This window comes from Hippocampus comes, unplaced genomic scaffold (genome assembly GCF_001891065.2).
Source record: "Hippocampus comes isolate QL1 unplaced genomic scaffold, H_comes_QL1_v1.1 scaffold322, whole genome shotgun sequence".
Lineage (NCBI taxonomy): Eukaryota > Metazoa > Chordata > Actinopteri > Syngnathiformes > Syngnathidae > Hippocampus > Hippocampus comes.
The window spans coordinates 1473420-1494749 of NW_017805137.1; the positions used below are offsets into that span (position 1 = coordinate 1473420).

Genomic DNA, 21330 nt, shown 5'->3' on the forward strand with positions numbered 1-21330 from the left:
CCCCACTCCAACCCCCACACCCCCCGTTCAGACGTTAGGGATTCATATCCAAGCTCTGGCTTTTCTGCGCATAGAGTTGATTATTTAGTTAACCTGAAGACTATAAAACGTCCTTTGGAGTGAATGTGAGTGTGAATGGTTGTTTGTCGTCGTGTACATGAGCTGTAATTGGCTGCCGACCAGTTCAGTGTGTAGCCTGGCTATCACCCAAAGTCAGATGGGATAGTCGAGTCACCAGCAACCAGAGTGGGGATAAGTGGTATTCAAAATGGATAGATGGCTCGATGTAAGGGGTGTGACGAAACATGTATTTAATCGATGTGTCTGCCCCGCGATCGAGCTACATTGATAGGTATTGGACTGCTGCCCATCGGACATAATACTGTCTATCGATGTAATTAACAAAAGAATTTTGTACTCAAAAATCTCTTTAATCCTTTTAAATGCCCTTTGCATTCAGGTTTGAATGTTTTTAATAAACTTGTAATAGTTTTTCACTGGGGCTCGTCAACTCCGGTTGACGCTGGAGATTTACGCCAAATACACAGCATGATAATAGATCGACATACATCATGGCGGCGAAGATGGAGGAGATTTTTAAGATCAATCAAGATCTTCGTTTCTCTGTAAATAAAACAATACAAAATGTCCCGACATGACAGTTTTTAAATATTAAATGAAAATACAACACACCCAAAAAGTTAAACACAACTAAAGTGTGTTGGGTAGTGATTCCCCCCCCCCCCCTTCCACCAGCCCCCGTCTCTGGAGGATTCGGGCAGTGATTCTTTTGCGTACCATTAGAGTGAGCCTTAGTGGTATGCTAGTGGTACTCGTATTACACTTTGAGAATCACTGCTGTCGAGGATTAAAGACACTTTTACCACACTGAGCTGGTGCTAGTATTAGTTTGAAGCGAGAGCTGGAAGAATTAGCATCAGATCATTGATTTTTATCTATTTATTTATATTTATTCACATATTCATCTATCTATCTATCTATCTATCTATCTATCTATCTATCTATCTATCTATCTATCTATCTATCTATCTATCTATCTATCTATCTATCTATCTATCTATCTATCTATCTATCTACCTATCTACCTATCTATCTATCTACCTATCTATTTATTTATTTTTACATATAGCATCACCGACTACTATATTGAGGAGTCTCTCGTACCTAAAGGAGGCAATGAGTGATCCGTGACTGACAATATTTCCCGCTCTCCAAAAGAATGACAAAATCCTCAATGAGCCATTCTCCTGTTTCCCTAACTTTCTGTGAAGTGAAGTGTGATTTACCTTGGTAGTCCGTCATCACTCTTGGTTTGATGACGAGCCTCTTTCTGCCTGCTGCTATGACATATTTGGAGAATATCAACAGTTAGAGATTTCTATCAACTTCCGATAGGAAAATTCTCTCTCTCTATCTCTCTCTCTCTCTCTCTCTCTCTTCACTCTTTCCCTCTTTCCCATGTTTTCAAGAGTGTACTGAAGGGGGAAGGTCATCTAAGACACTTTCAGTAAATACAGTAACTTGAAGCGCACTCATTAATAACCCCGCTCCGCTTAATGTGAGCTCAACTCTCTCTGATGCCTTTCTCTGTGGAATTAATAATAATTTTAAAAAAAGCTCTCCAAAGAAGCAAAGCCTCTTGGGTACTGAGTGGGGGTCAAGGTGTCGAAGGAATGTGAGTGCTCCTGGGGTGAACCGCTATTATGTAATGTATGTTTTTTTTTCCCCCCTTCAGAAATAGGAGCAGCTGCATAGTCAAAGGGGGGGAACACTGAAGTCGAAAATAGCATGCGGCCTTTTGCATGATATTGTGACACGTGAAAGCAGTTTGGTTCCACAAGGAATAAATTCTAAGCCCTTGCAGTGCATCATATCGACAACACCTGTCACTTCCTGCTACATCTGTAGAGGTGGGTTACTATTTTGATTTCGTATGTGATTTTTTTTTTCACGGTACTTTTTCCGTGGATTCATGGATTAATTTTTTTTTTAAAACACAAACAATAAATTAATCTGGATTACAATAAATGTCAATATATTTTTTATAAACGACTTACCGGTAGTTTTATTTAGGCTTGAGCTAAAATGAACGGGAAATGAACCATGAATCAATATGAAAGAGTTTCTGCATCTACTTCAATTAGATTTGTTCATTTTCCAAAACATTTTGACAAGCAATCTTTGAAGCATTCATGATGACAAGTTAAAAAAAATCTACCAAACGAATTCTGACGTAAACAGAAATCTGTAAATCACAAATCAGATTACAAAAATAATGCTAACATATTTATGACTTAAACTTTTCATGTTGTCTGAATACTACATGAATAAATAAATGAATGAATATACAGTACATATATACAATATAAAAAAATAAAGCCTACTGACTCAGGAATAGGTACAGGATTTGTTTTTCTCTCCCAGGGCTAAAAGTGGGGCTTGATCAATACATGGGGGGAGGGGGGGGGCGCGACTGAGAAAATAATTTATAAATATATTTTAGAATGAAATGCTGGAGGAATATAACTGGGGCATCACTGATTTCTGATGCCGCTGTAGCAGCACCTAGTCCCGGTAGCGCCATCTGTGTACAACTGACTGAAATGAAACATTTTGTTTTTTTGTGTTTGTTTGTGTGCGTGTGTTTTTTAATTGCTGTCTTTTTGATTTGAAAATTCCATTCGTTGCAAGGTCGATCTGAGTTTGAATTGTTCAGCCCCGATCTCTTTTTTTCTTGGTTCGAATATTTTCTCAAGAAATCAGTGAAATGCCTTTTTCTTTTGTTTATTTGATATGCAGTGATCACGCAAGATGAACGTTCCAGACTCACCCGCGATGGGTGAAAATCCGCACGATGGAGACATGACATTTTTTTTAATATATAGTTGTACCCCTCCCACACACCCATTTGAGCAAATTGAAACACTTAGCTTCGCCAGTATTTCCCGTCGTGTTGCAACCCAACCTGGTACTACACTGAAGGCACACAACTCTATATTCAGACTTGTAGAAGTTCTGTATTTAAAAATGCCCAAACTAACATAGAACTGTTCATATGTTCAAAATGTTCATAAGTTGAATGCTCGTACTGTAAGTTGCATTAAGATGAACCGTGATATTGCGATCTTCACAATATAGTTCACGTTCATCATTTCAATTTAAAGATTTATACTCTCTTTTCTCTTGCATTGTATCTCAATGCAAATTTACTCATTGTTGTAGCCAGAAAATGCACGCTAGCAGTTTATGGAATCCGTTATTCCTCAAAAATGACTGCATCATCTGCTCTCTCTCTCCTTTGCATTCATCACATCACCTGTTTTTTTCTCTCCCTTCACCACACTGCCTTCAACACTCTTGTAGCATCACCTGCTCTTGTGTCACGCAGTGCACCCTGCACGCCAACCAAACTCCCTCCACTTCTCCCTTCTTGTGTACGAAAGCCGTTATTTTGATTCATTCATCTGACTGACATGAAAGAGGCAAAAAACACCTCTCACATGATGCTTTGTGGTTCTACACAGTCTTAAACTTCAACCATAATAATTAACTCAGATTTGAAAAAAAAAATACCTCTCTGATTGTTCCAATGGGAACGGAGCATCAATTTTATGCATCTCTTGTATCGGATCTGATTTGCCTGTATCTAACGGAGTGTCTGATGAGTAGATTTTACGACTGATGACCAATGCGATGTCATTATGAGTGCAAACGAGGTCAGTTGTGATTACAACAGACCTCCGGGAAACTATTAGGTAATTTGGCTGGTGATTAAAATGAATGAAAAACAGTTTAATTCAAAATGGTGCGTGATTTCTTTTCGCACGTAATGGAAAAAAAAAAAAGATGGAGGCGGGCATGTCCAAATCAATTGTTGTTTATTTTTTTCTTTTTGACAACTGGTGGGTGTCCTATATTATAGCAAAACACTTGGGTGATTGCACTCATGTGAGAATCAAAGCGCAGGAATGTTGTGCTGTTTGATACGCACACACGTGAACAGCAAGCGATGCCAAATTAGCCTCAGCTTTTGCCGAATTATGCAATGCGATAGGATGCCAGTTGCCAAGCAGCTCTTGCACAGATCACACAGACAGGCCGCGCTTGTGTGATTTGTGCACAGTGCAATGACTCACAGTTCCGCCACTTGCACTGCTGTCCACGATTATGATAATTTGCACTCCACAAGCAGCTTTGTGGAAGAGCGGTAATCAGCCCAAATTCACTCTTGCACTTCCTATGCGCTCCCCATTCCCCCATCATGCGCCTCCCGACGAACTTCCCTCTGTTTCTCTGTTGTTCTGTCTTTCCTAGTCTGGGCTAATCACACACAGGAGGGGTACTGCCGATGAATTTTAATATTCATTTATACACCAAGCCTTTGAAGTCCCCCATCAACCCCTCAGTGCAGTGTAAGCACTTCTCTATCTCCCGCTCTGCCAGCACTGCCAGCTCAGAATATCTCCCCCTGCACCCTGTGCTTTGACTGGGTGTGTGCGTGCGTGCGTGAGTGTGTACTGAATGTAGAATCTACTAGAAAAGTCGACACAATGCTATACAGGATGACGGCAATGTCAGTGGTTCAAAACACAACGAAGCAATGCGTACGTACGAGACAGATGAATGAATGGAGAGTCCAAAAACATGCTGCACTGGCAGGGGTCAATCCAGACTCCTCTTTGGGCATCACCCAAAGGTCAATAAGGAATTAAATCCTGTCAGATGAACGCATGATGGAGCTTAGATCATGCGTATATAAGCTACACTGGTATAAATCCACTAGCAATATTTTAGAAATGTAAGGTAATGGGTTCTCTGCATACAGGAGTGTGCTTATGTCCTTTAATGTAGCAAGGATGGGCAACTGAAATGCTGGAGGGGGCCACAATTTTCATCCGTACGACGGCGGCCACGTAGAACAAAGCATTTCCTCACCATATGTTCATGTTCATGTCAACTTTATTGCCAAATGTGCTACATACAGCACAGATGAAATTTCTTCCCTCAGGAGAGAGAGGAGCCGCTGCGGGTGCCCGCAGCACCATCAAAAGAACAGTTAACTTAAAATAACAAATAATACAACGCAACACATGACACAACAACAACAAGAGATTAGACACAACACATAAGAAATATGTATGACAAAAATGCCCCTTTAAGTATGGACAAAATATGTGCTTACATGCTCTTAGTATATTTTGTTTTTGATAATAACTTTTTTAATGCAAAAAATCTACTATTTGAACCCAATAGCAAAGGGTTTGAGATAAACAACAAAATAACCACACACTGTAAAGTGCTCTCTTGGATAAAAGTTACCATTCAAGGATGGCACAAAATTGCTGAACAAGAAACCAACATTAAGTGGAAGAGCTCTTTTAGTCAAATGTTTTCAGAAAAATCAATTCACTCCAAATTTTCATATTATTGAAGTACTGTGTTTGTTTCATTTCAAATCCATCAAAAATTCTTTGGCTTGCTGACTGACGTTACAGTATAGGGCAGTGTAAGCGCTTAGCGCAACTAAGACCTGTCTGCCATCTTGTGGTGATTGGCGACATTACAACTTAAAACTACAGTTGAACCCTGACGCACTTCGGCCCCTGTGGAATAATTTATTAACATTTTTTATGAGACGTTAACGAGTCAATGTTATAACTTGCTGTTGGTTAAGTGAACTGTGTCTGCTTTATTAAATAAGTTTTACTGACATCTGATGATCGCTATATAAATCAGGGTGTAGTGTAGTGTAGCGTAGTGTTGTGTTGGCATTTCCTTGAGCGTAGCTTCATCTAGTGGATGCATTGTAGCTTGTGTATCATCATGTGGTGCGTCCAATATATGAAAAAAAATGACAAAACAGGCCATTCATTGAAGTTGCGCCTCATAATCCAGTGCGCCTTTTAGTGTGGAAAATACGGTAGTTCAATTAGGTTTGAGGTTTCGTTTTTATCTGACAATAGTCTTTTTTTTTTTTTAGTGAAGAAAAAAAAACACTCTTAACTAGCTGCCAGTTTCAGCTGTCACTTAAGCCTTCGTCTGAGCTGTCACTGCTTCTTTGTGACGTGTCAAAAAAAAACAAAACAAAACAGCTGACCGGGTTGGGAAACCTTCAAAATGAGGTTCCCCGACCCGGTCAAAGCTGTGAACCAGAATGCGCCCCCGTTGATGGTGCCATCTTCGTGGTGGGACGAGCGGGCTTACATGTTCCCACACACCCGGGGGATGCATTGCTTCGGCAGCAGGAAGGGGTTGAAGCGCAACTTAACTAGTCAAAAAAGTTCGCGCTTAAACAAACAAAAAAAAAGTTAGCGTGAACACAACACTAACGTACAGTATGCGAGACAGTGAACAGTTTGTGAAGTCACAAGGGGAATGCGCTTGGCGAGGCTGGAATGATGCGCAGCTAATCAACTCACGAGATAAATCCACTCGTTCTCTCATTGTTCAACGTCGCTCTGGGAACCAATCGCGTGCCTTGAATGATTGCCCGTGGCATGTACAGTACAGTACAGGCAAACACAAAGCCTCTGAGTCGTTCGGCATGCAGGCAAAATTTCTGTCTCTTGCGCATCAAGATGAAACAATGCATCTTTCCGCAACATGGCTGCCCATATAGCTGTATTTATACATTTTTTTTATGAATGCAATATTTTGGACAAACCCGCGAAGCACTGAAGACGCAAAACACGAAGCACGTCCATGATGTTTTGTATTTTCAAAATGAATTTATTCTCAAAATAAAAGTACTGTATTTAAAAAATATATAAATATATATTTTAGATTTGCTATCTGTGGTGTTTCCAGAACTAACAAGGTGGATTCCAGTCTGAATCTTCTGATTAATTAAGCAAACTATTAGGACGTGTTTCTTTGACAGGTGTGCTTTTTCCTTTGAGAGTTTTCCACAGGATCTGTTTCTATATACACACACATGCAGAAAAGTTAGTCCATGTGGAAAGTGGTGTCCAGCGGGGTGTGTCTTTGGCAGTAAAGCGTAGCCTACTGTCTATATTTAGCCCTAAACGCTCTCTTTTCTCCCCCGTGTGACCCTCACTCCATGCTGGAGACATTCCCATATCGGTGCATAGAGAGACGCCACTGACTGCAAAAGAGGGCAAATACGGCGTGAGTGTATGGTGCAGTTGGCTGGTAGTAGTGATGCTGGCAGAACGACTCTCCACTTGGTACGCGCGTTTATAGTCAAGAATACCTCCGCGCATACTGGACGATGCACATTCATAGTTGTTTTGATTTGGAGTTCGTTTTTTTGTAAACGATGGAGGATGGCCAGCTCGTTATTCGACTGCCCGGGCGATCCGGCTCTCCGGTGGACAACAGGAGTTTCAGTGCCGGCGTTGGGTTTGGAGAGACGTTGGTACTGCGTCACAAAGAAGTTCATAACTTCTTTTTCGTCCCCTTCAGGGAGCAGCCCATTTACAGCACGCGGGCCCACGTCTTCCAAATTGACCCCAACACCAAGAAGAACTGGGTGCCCACCAGCAAGCATGCCGTTACCGTGTCCTACTTCTTCGACAGCACACGCAATGTCTACCGCATCATCAGCCTGGATGGTACCAAGGTGAGCTGAAGTCTTCTCCCGTCACGTGCATTTTGCACTTTGTTCAACTGTTGATCACTGCCTTGCTTTTATCGAGATGTCCTCCTTTCACACAACCTTGCTCTTAAAATGCTCAGCACTGTGAAAGCATTGCAGACTGTCACAAGACTCGGAGCTCATGTTTCAACTTGTGTGTGTTTGTGTGTGCATGTAAATACAATTTGCACATGTACTGTATCTGCAAGGCTGTCTGAGTGTTGTGAACAATTTTACCAAATTTTCACAAGAAAAAAAAAATCAGTAATTATATAGAATGACACGTCATAATAGTGCAAAATCAAGTTGTTATTTCTGCTCTGAAATGCTGCGGGCTTGTTTGCTAACTGTGTGAAACAACAACCTGATGAAAAATGGATGCTAATTGGTGTGGTGACTTTATTATGCCTACGCATCTAATACATTACCTTAAACACGGTTGCTGCAAATCCTTAATAAGTGTTCTAAGCCGTTGAAACACTGACTCTATAAATAAGATATTAATCAGCAAATCGGCATTCAAATATCTTAAATGTCTTCAACTTTTGAAAGTCCCAAAAGTCTTGAAAAAAATCACCACATGGTTAGTAGTTTTTTATGATTTTAAAGACTCTCAAATTTCAAAGTAAAATCAACATTCCTTTAAAAATAATTCCACCAAAAGAGCAATTACAGTAGCAGGGACCAGTGAAACAAGGACTGGGGTTTTTGTTGGGACTTTCAAGTGCAGATCGTTTTGAGCAACTATGCATAACACGGTACATTGGGAACATTGTGAAGTCAGTCTTAAATTTAATTTCAAATGGAATGAAAAAAAGCCTTGAATGTAACTTAAGCTAAGATGTAGGAACACGGTTCCCAAATTTCTGCACTCAAGAAATTGTCCAAATCCTGTTTGTTTAATTAAATCACTGTGCGACGTCTCTAATTATTATACTCAACTCAAAAGAACTAAAGGGAACGCTAATACTGTAGTAAATCACAAATTCCACACCTCCATGAATGAAATATTCCAGTCGAAAATTTGTATTCACTCACGAGTTGAATTTGCTCTGCGCAAAATTGTGCACAGTCAGTGGCAACCCAAATCATTAACACATGAATTGAGAACCATACTCGAAATCAAAGTGGACAAATCCGGCTGTCATCTGTGAAATCCAACCACCAAGACGATCGAAATGCGGCTCTTGTGTGCTCTTCATAAAACAGCGGTTCGTCCATATTTTAGTTCCATGAATCATATTGTGGGAGAGCTGAGCGATGTGGTGGGACGCTTTAGGGAATAAGAGGAGGGAGGGTCAATAAGAAAAGCCACAGTCAACATGCTGTGATGATGGCAATGCAACTTCAACATTTTGGCCGGCACCTCACATCACATTAACCCGAGCAAATTAATTGATTCTGTAACGTGCATGCATGCTGACCACAACTCTTATTGATGTCAGTTAATCAGAATGTTCCACAACATCACCACTGATTGATCAGCCGTTAATTAGCTGTGCTCTAGGGATGTCAGATTACAGTATGGAAGACTTAAATGATTTTTTTTTTTTTTTTTCACTGTCAACGAACTGACCCAAGTGTTCTGTGTAAAGTCTCTAAATAATTCATGACCTTTCAACACTGTCTCCAGCTCCCAGCTACGTCTGGAGATATTCTTTGAGGAATCACTTTCCACTGCTTGATTCTGTTATAGCGATTGTTAATAGCGATAACATTGTTATTTCCAGATTAGTCTGTTACGCCGGACAACATCGAATTAGCAAAATTGACTCATTGGTTGAAGGCAAGATGATGCGTTCGCTGTCCACTTACCAGCTGCAACACTGAACTGAATTGTGCTTTGTCACATCGTGAGAAGTGTTTCCCATATTTTGCCCTTCTCACACACTTTTATAAACACAATATTCAAAATGCCTGTCACAGCTGAGCCAATAAATGCATTTCAGTGGACAGCGAACACGCCTGCCGCACTATTTTCTGTGGCCTGCTGAAGCAAATCATATCTGACTACCTGGTGTTTCTTGATAAAAATCTGTGCCAAAACTTTTGATACAACTCTTACATTTGATCGCTTTATATCAGGGGTGTCAAACTCATTTTTGGCGCGGGCCAAATTTTAGTTACCGTTTCACTTGGAGGCATGTTATGAGTGAAACCATATAAAAAAAAGTCAAGAATAACTGTTGATTCAACAATTTTTAAAAGTTATGATAATGAGGGTTTTGGGAACAAGAAAATGCTTAAAATACATCTCTTATTACATATGAGAATTAAAAAAATTTTGGTAGACATTTTAGAAAGGATCATGGAAGTTGACATCTTTGAGCTGCTTTCGCCGGCCATCTAAAATGCTGTGGCGGGCCAGATCTAGCCCCCGGGCCTTGAGTTTGACACCTGTGCTTTTTTATTGTGCAGGTGTTCCTAATGAAATGAGAGCTAAATTGAAATCGCTTCCTCTGCTTCTCCATCTGACCCGCACATACACGCGCATGCATTAAACACACCGTAGTAAGTTCATTAAAAATGTATCAAGTGGCTTTCCTCTGTGCCGCAGGCAATAATTAACAGCACCATCAGTCCCAACATGACGTTCACAAAGACCTCACAGAAGTTTGGCCAGTGGGCGGACAGTCGAGCTAACACGGTCTACGGCCTGGGATTCTCCACCGAACATCATCTGTCCAAGGTAGCTCGACCAACAAACACACACACACACACACACACACACACACACACACACACACACACACACACACTCTCTTTCTTCTCTCTCTCACAAAACACACGGACGCACGCCCACAAACGGTCTCTGGTTGCGCTTCTCTCCTCCTTTCACCAGTCCCTGAGAGAGGATGCCACTTCCACAGATTCTCCATTCTAGTTGCTATGGCTTTTTTTCTCTGAACCTGTTTGGCAGTTTATATTAACCCTTTTGGGGACAGCGGCTACTACGGTGGACAGCTTATCATGTTATACAGGTTACAGGGTGCATGAAAGGGTTAATGAGGATTTTCCCCACATGAAATTCGTGCATAGTATCTGATGATGTGTTTGCATGTGTGTCGGGACTGGGTTCTCTCCTCTGCAGTATGATTTAGCTTTGACACACTAACAGGGGTGTCAAACTCATTTTAGACGTGGGCTAATTTGGAATCATGTCTTCCTCGGAGGGCCGTTATGACAGTAAAACCACAAAATTATGACATGACAAATTAATAGATTACTCGTTTTCAAATCAGTCAAGTAAATTATAATAGTTTGTTCAATTATTGTTCAAGTGGGTGTAAACAAAATTACAGCATTGCAAAATCTTGATCCCGATTTGAGCAAGTTCACACACATGATTTGCTTTCGCGGGCCATATAAAATGATCTGGCGGGCCAGATTTGGCCCTCGGGCCTTGAGTTTGACACCTGTGCTCTAGGACCATCACCACACTCAATAGTCTGGCCACATCCTGTGTGTCAGGCAAAGGTGCTTATAACTAAAGCTGATGTAGAGGACATTTCCTGGCTCACATTATATGTTGTATATTAGTATCAGGTACGACGGTGGCCTCTCCCCCTTCCCTCAATAGTTGCACTAAATCATACCCATAAATCCCTTCACCTTTTTCCTTTAAGTTATTTATATCCAATGGTTCACTCATAAATGCGAGTGTATGATTTTATACACGCTGATGTGATTTGGTCAGCTGCCAGGCCCTCAATTTTAATGTATGGTAGACAGTTACGGCAGGATAGTATTTACGCTCGGCTTTCTTCCTCCGTAAAGTAGTAATTGATAATTCTCCCTGTATCTGACAAGTCTATTATTTTCAAATAGAATGAGTGTGGCGTGTGACTAACCCTTACACCCGACGCACAGCCGGATCGCAATAAAATTGAGAATAAAGCAGTTTATATTCGCGATAAATTACTACTTTTACGTTCATGGGGCTGCTATTAGTGATCAGCCTCCGTAGAATGATCACTTCACGCACCAATCATGGGCTTCAACATTTTTTGCTACACTTGGAGTTATCCAGATGTGACTTCACCGTGTTCACTTTTACTGATAAAATGCAATCACAATACACCTGGCTTCGAAGTGGGAAGGGCTCTCGCGGAGCAGGTTTGGGCACCCCTGCTCTAAAAGCTACGTGGAATAAAAAGCAAATGAGTTACTGTGTGACTACTATCCAAACGCCTGCTGTGAAAAAGATAAATGCAGTACAGCTGTTGGTGGACTACAACGTTTCCACTGTTCGGTACATCTCCTGGTACCTCTCAACGTCTCCACGTTGCCGACTGACAACTAAATCAATCACTTGAATGAGAACAAAGCTATCATATTGCGCCAAAGTGGAATGCGATTGAGTTACTGGCGGCCTTTCTACCAATGGCAGACTTGAGAGCACCTCCAGCAGAAGTGTCGGTTACAGTTCTAAACCGGACTGTCCCTCACTTGGCTGTAGACTTCAACCGGGACGCTTGAAATATCTGCTGTAATGTCGTACGTAAAAGTGGTTCGTGTTCATTAGGCACTGTCATTTCTTCAGCTGGGCTCTTCATAGCCTTGCTCGATTCTTTTGCTTCTTACTAAAATAGGCCTGTGGATCAAGCCAGCGACAAGCTGTGATTACAGAAAAACGAAAAGGAGGACGCAACACTGAATGCCACTCATCAGAACAGCTCCCAATTGATACTGCATATTGTATGTCTGAATTTTTTCATTAGGATGCATTCATTATGCACAGCGAGATTGAGGAAACGGTGGACCGGTGCCATGTCTCCTTATGTTAATAGTATCTTTATCCGAAATTCTTCTTCTCCCCATACTACACACTTTCAAAACATTACATGGAAAAATAACCTCCTTAATGCTCTAGGGCACAGGTGTCAAACTCAAGGCCCGGGGGACAGATCTGGCCCACCACATCCTTTTCTGTGGCCCGCGAAAACAAATCAAACATGTCAACTTCCATGATTGATGCTTGCTAAAATCTTGCAAAATCTGAAATTCTCATATGTAATAAATAACATATATTGTAAGCATTTTCTTGTGTCCAAAGACCTAATCACAGTCACTTCAACAATCGTTGAATAAACCATTATTCTTGACTTCTTCACATGGTTTGACAGTCATAATGGCCCTCCAAGGGAAATGGTGACTCCAATGTGGCGCGCGACAAAAATGAGTTTGACACCCTTGTTCTAAGGACACATTATAGTCAACGGACATCTTTTTAAATTCAATTCCAGAACATTATTGACAACGACAGCTTCTGTCTGACCTACACCGAGCTTCATCAATGGCCGACCTATTACACACTGATGTCATACTCAATGTCTGTGTGTGTGTGTGTCTGTGTGTGTGTGTGTGTGTGTGTGTGTGTGTGTGTGTGTGTGTGTGTCTTGACTTTGGGGATGACTGCAGCATCATTTTTGTTTTTTATTTGACTGGCCTATGTTTTGTGTGTCTAGTTTGCAGAGAAGTTTGCAGAGTATAAAGAAGCAGCGCGGCTTGCTAAAGAGAAAAGTCAAGAGAAGATGGAAATGGCCACCTCGCCCTCTCAGGTAGGTTCGGCCAGTACACAGTCATAAGAATCACAAAACAGAGATGCAAAAGTGAGTTGCATCCATTTTGATCGTGGTAAAGATGGTTGCTGGCCTTTTACGGCGCTCCCGCAACACTATTATCCCCTGGGAGTGTTTAGCTCTTCTTATCTCAGTATAATGGGCAACGTTATATTCATGAACTGGAATAAACAAAGCTCTTCCGGATGACAAGTAGCGTTCATGTGAGCCTTTTCTGCCGAATATTACATAATAGAAGTTTGTGGGTGGAAATGAGAGAGTTTTAATGGAGAAATTGTTGTTAACAGCCCTTTGTGAAGCTAGGAAGCTCGAGAAGGACAATCATCGCACCATCATCACATTCTCATGGTGAAACTAGAAGAAAACTCCCTCTATGAAAAGTTCCGATTTTCCAAATAAAGCCTCAATTTCAAGGATTTACTCCTTTAAAAAAAAAAAGAGGACAGGGAAAATAAAGCCGAGTGTGATAAAGCCAATCTGAATGAGAAATCCCAATCGGTATGAGGAGCGGGAAGTGTAACATGAGACATAATCTCTTATCTCTGACTTCCTTCTTGTCCATTAGGGATGCACAAGCGAGGCCATTGTGTTCTTGCCATAAGTCCTAATAGCTTTGTTTCATGTATGCGGAACATTTAAATGATTTGTCTCCGCTTGCGTGGGACATAAAGATAAGCTGCGCTTGTTCAATTTTCCCAGCGTTATAGTTAATGACCTATCAGCATGTGCAAGTGCTCATAAAGAGTTCATCAGTGTTCGAGGCAGCCGAGCAAGCACATACAAACACACCTCCATCATTTCCCCGGTGAACTATTTATGTATATGGGAAAGATGATTCATTTATGAGGTTCTCTCCTTGCCATCTCCTATAATAAAAGACCCTGGAGATTGAGTTTGTTGTTCTAGATTTTTCTGTTGTTGCACAAAGCCTTGATGAAATCCATGAATTGTGTATGCGTTCCCTTTCAAAAGTATTGCGAACAGCGAGGCGCATTCTTTTTCAGACGGAAAATATTTGGGTTTGACTTCCAAAGAAAAAAATGTGAGACAAAAAAAAGATGAGCTTTTATTTTCAGGTTCTTCCATATGGCTCTGGTACACAACCGATTGTACCTTTTGTTTGAACCCGCCCATTTTCTAGCGGAGCAAAATTATTGGAACACGTAACAGGCAAAGGAGGGTGTTCTTTTCCAAGTACAATTTTGTTGAGTATTTAAATATTAACTAGAGTTTAATACTGTACACTTTTGAAATCTATTCATTTGATTCATTCATTTTTTAAAAGTTTACTTATTGACTTTGAAACTTTTTTTGTCACCTGTTACTTCTGCCCAATGTTGTTGAAAGTACTGCGGGATTATTATGACTCATATTTTTATAAATGCATGCCCCGCGGCACAACTGTTGTCTCCGTGTGTGTGTTTGGGGGAGGAGGGCGTCACATACAAACCCTTGATCAGGGGTAGACGGTAGTCAAGTGCCCACTTCGCAGCGGCCGACTTTAAATCATCCGTAAGTGGAGATCTTGCAGTTCCTTATAAATTTACTTTGCAGGCGCCGATCTCCTGTATGGACTCCAGAAATGCTTATTATAAATGATACAACACCAAAAAAATCGGAGAAATGCTTTGGTGATTGTACACAGTGCCATGAGTCACACTGTGTACCTCATTATTTAAGTCTCTCAACGTTTGGGCCTTTTGTGAGGGGGTGGTCCTGTCTCATGAATAGGTGAGGCGAGGATGGTTTTCGTTACCGTGATGACGGTGAGTAGGCGGATAAATGAGTCAAGCAGCTTCTACTTATTGATGCAAAGCTCATAAAAGCATTTTCACTCGAGGAGGCAGCACTTCATACGCTATACTTAGTATTGGACAGTTAGTGTGCAGACAAGCAATCAATAAAGTAGGCTAATATTTAGTAGTTCAGATCTTTATCCGAACTAGTGAAGGATTAAAAAAATTTTTTTTTTTTTTTTTTTACCTCCAACACCAAAAAAAATGACTAATGCTGTCAACTTTTCTTTCGCCCGAAGGAGTCTCCGGCTGGTGAGCTGTCATCACCATTGACCCCTGTGACTCCGCCCATGGAAAACATCAACGGTACAGATGAAATCTGTGACACGACCCCCAACTCGGACTCCAGACCAGAACCATCACAAAATGCGCTGGCCTTCGCTCATAGGTACGTCGCCCAAGCTGGCGTCCGCCATGCTGCACCAGACACAGGCGCCCTACTTCCTGTCTTGTCACTTTGAAGCACACAATGTGCACTTTTTTTTTTTTTTTTTTGCTTGTATGAGACAATAAATATTTTTTTTAAGTTGTTGCCATGTCAGCGAGGTGTTGCTGTTCTTCCCCTATTCATCACTGCTTTCTCGTGTCTTTCCCCTCTAGGGAGCAGTTTAAGACTTGTCGGGTCTGCTCTTTCTGATAGGGCCGTCATTACATGGCTGACTACTGCTGTACAGAAATACAATAAATATTCAAGTAAAAAAAAAAAAAAAAAAAAAGAGATGAGTCTAAAAGCTGATAAATATGCATGCCATGACTCCTGGACATGCTGATATTTGGATGCATTGATTGAACTTATCGCTCTTGGACCAATGTGACTCCAGAGTGGATCTCAGGAAATTTTGGGAGTCAATTTTAAACATATACTTGTTGATAAACTTGTATTTCTTCATATGTTAGCCAACTTCAATGCATTGTTTTTGTACGCAACCGCAATCTAATGACGTGTGTATTTGACGCTGCATGCTGTTGTATTGTTCCTCTTAGTAGTGGCTTATGTGACTTGTGACAATGCTAATCTGATCCAGTTGCAATGTTGTGAGATCAGATATCAAATATTCGAGTGCGGTGCACTCATGAGGTTTATGTCCAAAAAGGTGAATTGTTTTATAAGGCTTATGCAACACAAGGTGTGCAGTGGGTGGATGGAAAAAGACAGACCTCTCTCTCTCTTTCTCTCTCTCTCTCTCTCTCTCTCTCTCTCTCTCTCTCTCTCTCACACACACACACACACACACACACCCACACACACACACACACACACACACACACACACACACACACACACACACATACAAACACACACTGGAAACAATGACAATAAATTTAAGCTTCCAAAATTGAGCTGCTCTGTTCTGAGGAATGTATCATTTGCTGTCACCTGTCTGTAATCTTGTACCAATCTTTTGAATTTTCCTCAGTCGTCTGAATTAAAGGCATCAATCTTGTAATGTATTATCATTCAATAGTTTCAAATGAAAGTACAGGTTGGAGGGCTTTGGTGGGGATTTAATCATATGCTTCCAAATGGGTTTAAAATCTTAAAGTGTGAACGCTTCGGAATTCCCAGTATTCCATCATGAATTCTTTATGGCTCCAGAGAAGCTGTGTGCCGTGAGGGCGGCTTGTAGTGAGGTGTGTGTGTGTGTGTGTGTGTGTGTGTGTGTGTGTGTGTGTGTGTGTGCGTGGGAGACAGGCTCCACTCAGGAACTCGCCATTGCAGGCATGGACATAACAAGCAAACCTCTGTCTTTTCTCATTTTCGAGACATACAGTATGCAAAGAGCGTTGCTGCAGTATTCTACATTTGTCTCTTACATTATTATGTGCTGCACTGAAAAAAAATGGGTCTTTTGAATTGATATTTTAAAAAAGTATCGACGTTGGTTGCTTGCATTCAAATTACGTTTCATCAGCATGAATAGGATTTTATTTCGTGAAATATTCACATTTGTGAAACATAATTTTAATGTCTGGAACCAGTTTGCAGACTTTTAAAAAAAATTTTTTTTTAATGCAAATGCATTTTTTTATTGTGTCAGGAACATTTTAGATGGTGGCCCAGCAACCAGTTACGGAGGCTAGACGATATACTTTATTACTGTGTGGTGTGCTTTGATGTAGATGGCAGAGGAAACACAACTTTCATCTAGTTAAGACCAAAATTACTCATACACTGGTTCGAAAAAGCTTTTTTTAAATTGGTTTATTTTGACAGAGGGAAGCCTGAAATATATATTAAACAGGAAAAAAAATCTTTGCATTATATACGGTTTGAAAATAATTTATATAGCAAGTACTTTAAAGAAAATCTTAGTGACTTCTAGCATCATTTACAGCATTACAATTATGAACCATTAATTTCGAGCTTTGGCTAGTAGGTTAATTGAAAATTCTAAATTGTGAATGTGAGTGAGAATGGTTGTTTGTCTATATACCATATGCGTTTCCCTGGTGACCGTTCCGGGTGTACTCTGCCTCTTGCCCCTCTGTGCCCCTAATGAATATAAGCAGTACTGAAATTAGAGGGACGGATGCTGCATTGCGAAAAGGTGGCTAAAAAAAAAATCATTTTTCTTCATTAGTATCCATCCATCCATTCATTTTTTAATCCGATTATCCTCACAAGGGTCGCGGGCGTGCTGGAGCCTATCCCAGCTGTCCTCGGGCAATAGGCGGGGGACACCCTGAACCAGTTGCCAGCCAATCGCAGGGCATTCTTCATTAATACACAGTGCTAAATAATTAATGATACTGATTCACCAAATAAAAATTGAATTCACCGTAACTTAAAATTTGTTTTTGTTTTTTTTTTTCTTATCACAGCCGCTTTTTGCTGGGCAGAGGGTTCATAGGGTTTAAACATAATGGCCGACAGAAAAAAAAAATTGCCACATGTTGCACAAACTCTGGCCTGTCCCACTGCACAGAGAAATAACTGAACACACACGGAGGAAATAAATGTAAAACAACACTCTCAAGATGATACCGTGAAAATATTTTATTTCTACACACTTTGTAATTGAACCACTGCTCTGTATTAAATATAATACACACAGACGGAAAGACAACTGCTCCTTGTATGTAAAATCGCCATTGTCTGTTGTTGAATTGCGGATGTGGGATGTTTTACTTGTGTACTTTTTTTCAACTTTCATCTAAAAACGGCACTCGTTTTGTGCTTGTATGTGTAATCAGAGGATTTTTTTTTTTTGCCAGCGTAGGCCCTTGTGTGTGGGTGCTTGGGGCAGAAGCAGCAAGTGGAGCATGACAGACAGCTTTTATACCGCTTGATGTGTTGGAGGGCTGCGAGGAGTTTTATTTCTTTTTTTTTTTTTTTTTTTTCCCTGCCATGGTCTTGAGTGAACGGGGGCGTTGCGTATGCCAAACGTCACGGCGCCGTGAGCGCCTTCCTCCGCTGCTGCCATGGCAACTGCTTCTTGAAAGGTGCTCAGTGAGGGGGAAGAAGTAACCTGACGATGCCGCGACGTCAGGGCACGTGTGACGCAGAAAAGAACTCCGGAATCACACGCGCTTAGTTGATCCTTTGAGGGCATTTCTATTTAGGAAGGAGTAAAGCACAAGATAACATAATGGTTTGGATCAGGAGTTAGGCAATCGCAGCAGCGGGTACAAACCATGCAAGCGGTTCAAAGTGATGATTTTTACAAATATAATAAAATCCGATGGTACTTTCAAGCATAGTGCGCAGAAGTAACAGTTTAACATAATAAGTCAACTTTTCAAACTTTTGCGTGCGCTTCATCAAGCCTGGTCCGTTGAAGATGGCTCTATTATAAGACAAACAAAAAAATAATACAACTGAGTAGTAGATTAGTCCAAGTAACACAACACAACAAATGTCGCTAAAGAATTCCAAAACAATAATGAACTTACCGTCCATTTGACCCTCACGCTTCCCACATTATTCAGAGCCCAAATTCAGCCTCCAGTCAGAGTCAATTAATGGTGATAACGGTCACATTTCTCCACTTATTACTCCGTCGCTTGCTTTTTTTGCCTTCTCCGTCTGACTCCGTCTTTACTTCTTGACGTCCCGCCTGCTCTCCTCTTCTCCGAGCGCCTGTGTGGGGTTTATACATTGACTTGCCTTTGGTGACAGCATGTGTGTGTGTGTGTGTGTGTGTCTGTCGGTTCAAATGTGTAGGACGCCGTGTCGTCTCCCTACTATGCGTCACACACGCTCACACAGACGCACTCGCACTCCAAGAGGGGGCGGCTGTTGTGTAAGAAGCGAAGGCGCCGTAGGAGTGTTGAGTGAATTAGATCAGGGATTTTTCTCCTTTACTGTTGACGGAGTGGGTGCTGTTGGAAATAGTGGAATTCTGCACATACACGCAAAGTTTCTGTGTGTGTTTGTGCTGAGGAGAGGGTAGAACAGAAAACCTCAATTCTGAACTTTCAATTTTGTGGCCCATAAGTCTTCTTCCTTCTCACGTGTGCCGCTCATTCACATATATTCACTTTCTCCCCTAGTTGCATTTCTCCTCTTCTCATGGAGCTGGACCAGATTAGGTTTTACACTGTCTGGGGATATAATCTCAGATTACAATAGATTTGTCAGATGGCTACTAGATGGTAAGATGGCTTCCGGTTTTGGGATCTGCTGCAGTCTTTGTCCGCATGGATGGAGCATTGGATATGTAGGTGAATGGATGAATGCATGGTTATGGCGAGTGGATTGGATGAAGGACGGTTGGTTGAGTTGGAGGTGGATGGATAAGGGCACGACTGATAAGTGTATGGATGAGTGCATCGAATGTTAACGTCGTATCATATTTTCCGCACTAAAAGGCGCACCTAAAAGCCTTCCATTTTCTTAAAAACTCACAGCACGCCTTAAAATCCGAAGCGCCTTGTGTATGGTCATTACGGTAATATGTCAACCCCAAAATGGCTCCTTGCTAGAGACTTGCTTACAAGTCAGAGTTCCAACTTAAGCCGACCGGTTTCGCAGTTGAACACAGAAATAGAGCAGCGGCAAGAGAGTTCAACGTTAACGAGTCAATGTTATAACTTGCTGTTGGTTAAGTGAACTGTGTCGCAGCTTTAGTAAATAAGTATTACTGACATCTGATCGTCTCTATATAAATCAGGGTGTACTGTAATGTAGTGTTGTTGGTATTTCCTTGAGCGTAGCTCCATCTAGTGGATGGATTGTAGATTGCGTCTTATAATGCGGTACGTCCAATATATGAAAAAAATTACAAAATAGGCCATTCATTGAAGGTGTGCCTCATAATCCAGTGCACCTTTTAGTGTGGAAAATACGGTACTCGAATGGTGAATATAAACGGAGAAGGGCTAGTGGACGGACATAAAAGTCTGTAGGTTAAGTTGATTGATGGATCATTGGTGGAATGACGTATTTATGATTAATGGATGCATTGATGGAGTGGCAGAGATGTGTACGGATGATTAGTGGATGGATAGATTTCTCTGTAGGTTGCTCAGTGGATGTATGGGGAGCTGGTGGATGGATTAAGAGACAGCAGATGGACAATAGAATGAAAGAAAATTGGTGGATGGATAAGTGGATTGAAGCAAGGAAGTCTGATAGATTACATGCACCCCCTGCGAGCTTTGACTGTGTGATGTGAAAATGTAACGCTTGCTATTGACTGGCAGACTGTGTTCAAGTCAGTTTGTGATCGCCGCGCATGATTATGTCCCGCAGCCCAGCGATGACGAAACACTGGGAAGCCGAGTTGGAGGCACTGAAGGGGAACAATGCTAAGCTAACGGCGGCGCTGCTGGAGTCGACTGCAAACGTCAAACAGTGGAAGCAACAACTTGCTGCCTACCAGGAGGAGGCAGAGAGACTACACAAACGAGTAAGCGGGGGGAGGGGTGGGGGGAAAGGTGACTTGTTCTTTTGGATACGCAAAATACATTTGGTGCAAGATGAAGCTCTCATCATGTGAGGCTTTGGAGAGGGAATCAAAGAAGAGTTTTGGCATGCAGATAAAGAGCAGCTCATGATAATGATCAGTTTCATTGAGCCCATGTCTCTCTATGGACCTGAATCCTCAAGTTTGTTCTTTTAGGTGACAGAACTCGAATGCCAGAGCAACCAAAGCCCGGCCATCAAATCTCAGAAGACAGAACTCAACCAAACCATAGAGGAACTGGAGGCAACACTGAGGGACAAAGAGGAGGCGAGTTTGTGTCCCAAACCTGCACCTTTACCCTCTTGTTTTTCACCATTTTAATGTCTCTTGTCATTTTCCAGGAAATGGAAAAGCTAAAAGAAGAATTGGAAAACATGAATGACCTCATGGAGCAGAAAGACACCCTCGCCCAGAAACTGGAGGTG

At 41.4% G+C, this 21330-nt stretch overlaps 1 protein-coding gene and 1 long non-coding RNA gene across 6 annotated transcripts in view; one reads left to right on the forward strand and one right to left on the reverse strand.

Annotated features, from left to right (window-relative positions):
• The window catches only part of homer1b (homer scaffold protein 1b), a 28177-nt gene that overhangs the window by 2849 nt on the left and 3998 nt on the right, over positions 1 to 21330 (forward strand). For 3 of the 5 annotated variants that reach the window (XM_019866977.1, XM_019866979.1, XM_019866978.1), the window contains 7 exons: positions 7447 to 7603; positions 10176 to 10307; positions 13087 to 13179; positions 15236 to 15384; positions 20692 to 20848; positions 21062 to 21172; positions 21247 to 21327. In XM_019866977.1, the coding sequence (XP_019722536.1) occupies positions 7447 to 7603; positions 10176 to 10307; positions 13087 to 13179; positions 15236 to 15384; positions 20692 to 20848; positions 21062 to 21172; positions 21247 to 21327 (880 nt within the window). The other 2 variants (XM_019866981.1, XM_019866976.1) reach the window with 2 other exon arrangements.
• On the reverse strand, positions 18142 to 19296 carry LOC109514147 (uncharacterized). The gene is made up of 2 exons (XR_002167941.1): positions 18891 to 19296; positions 18142 to 18552 (listed from the first exon to the last, which is right to left on the reverse strand). It is a non-coding gene; the product is annotated as an uncharacterized LOC109514147 (long non-coding RNA).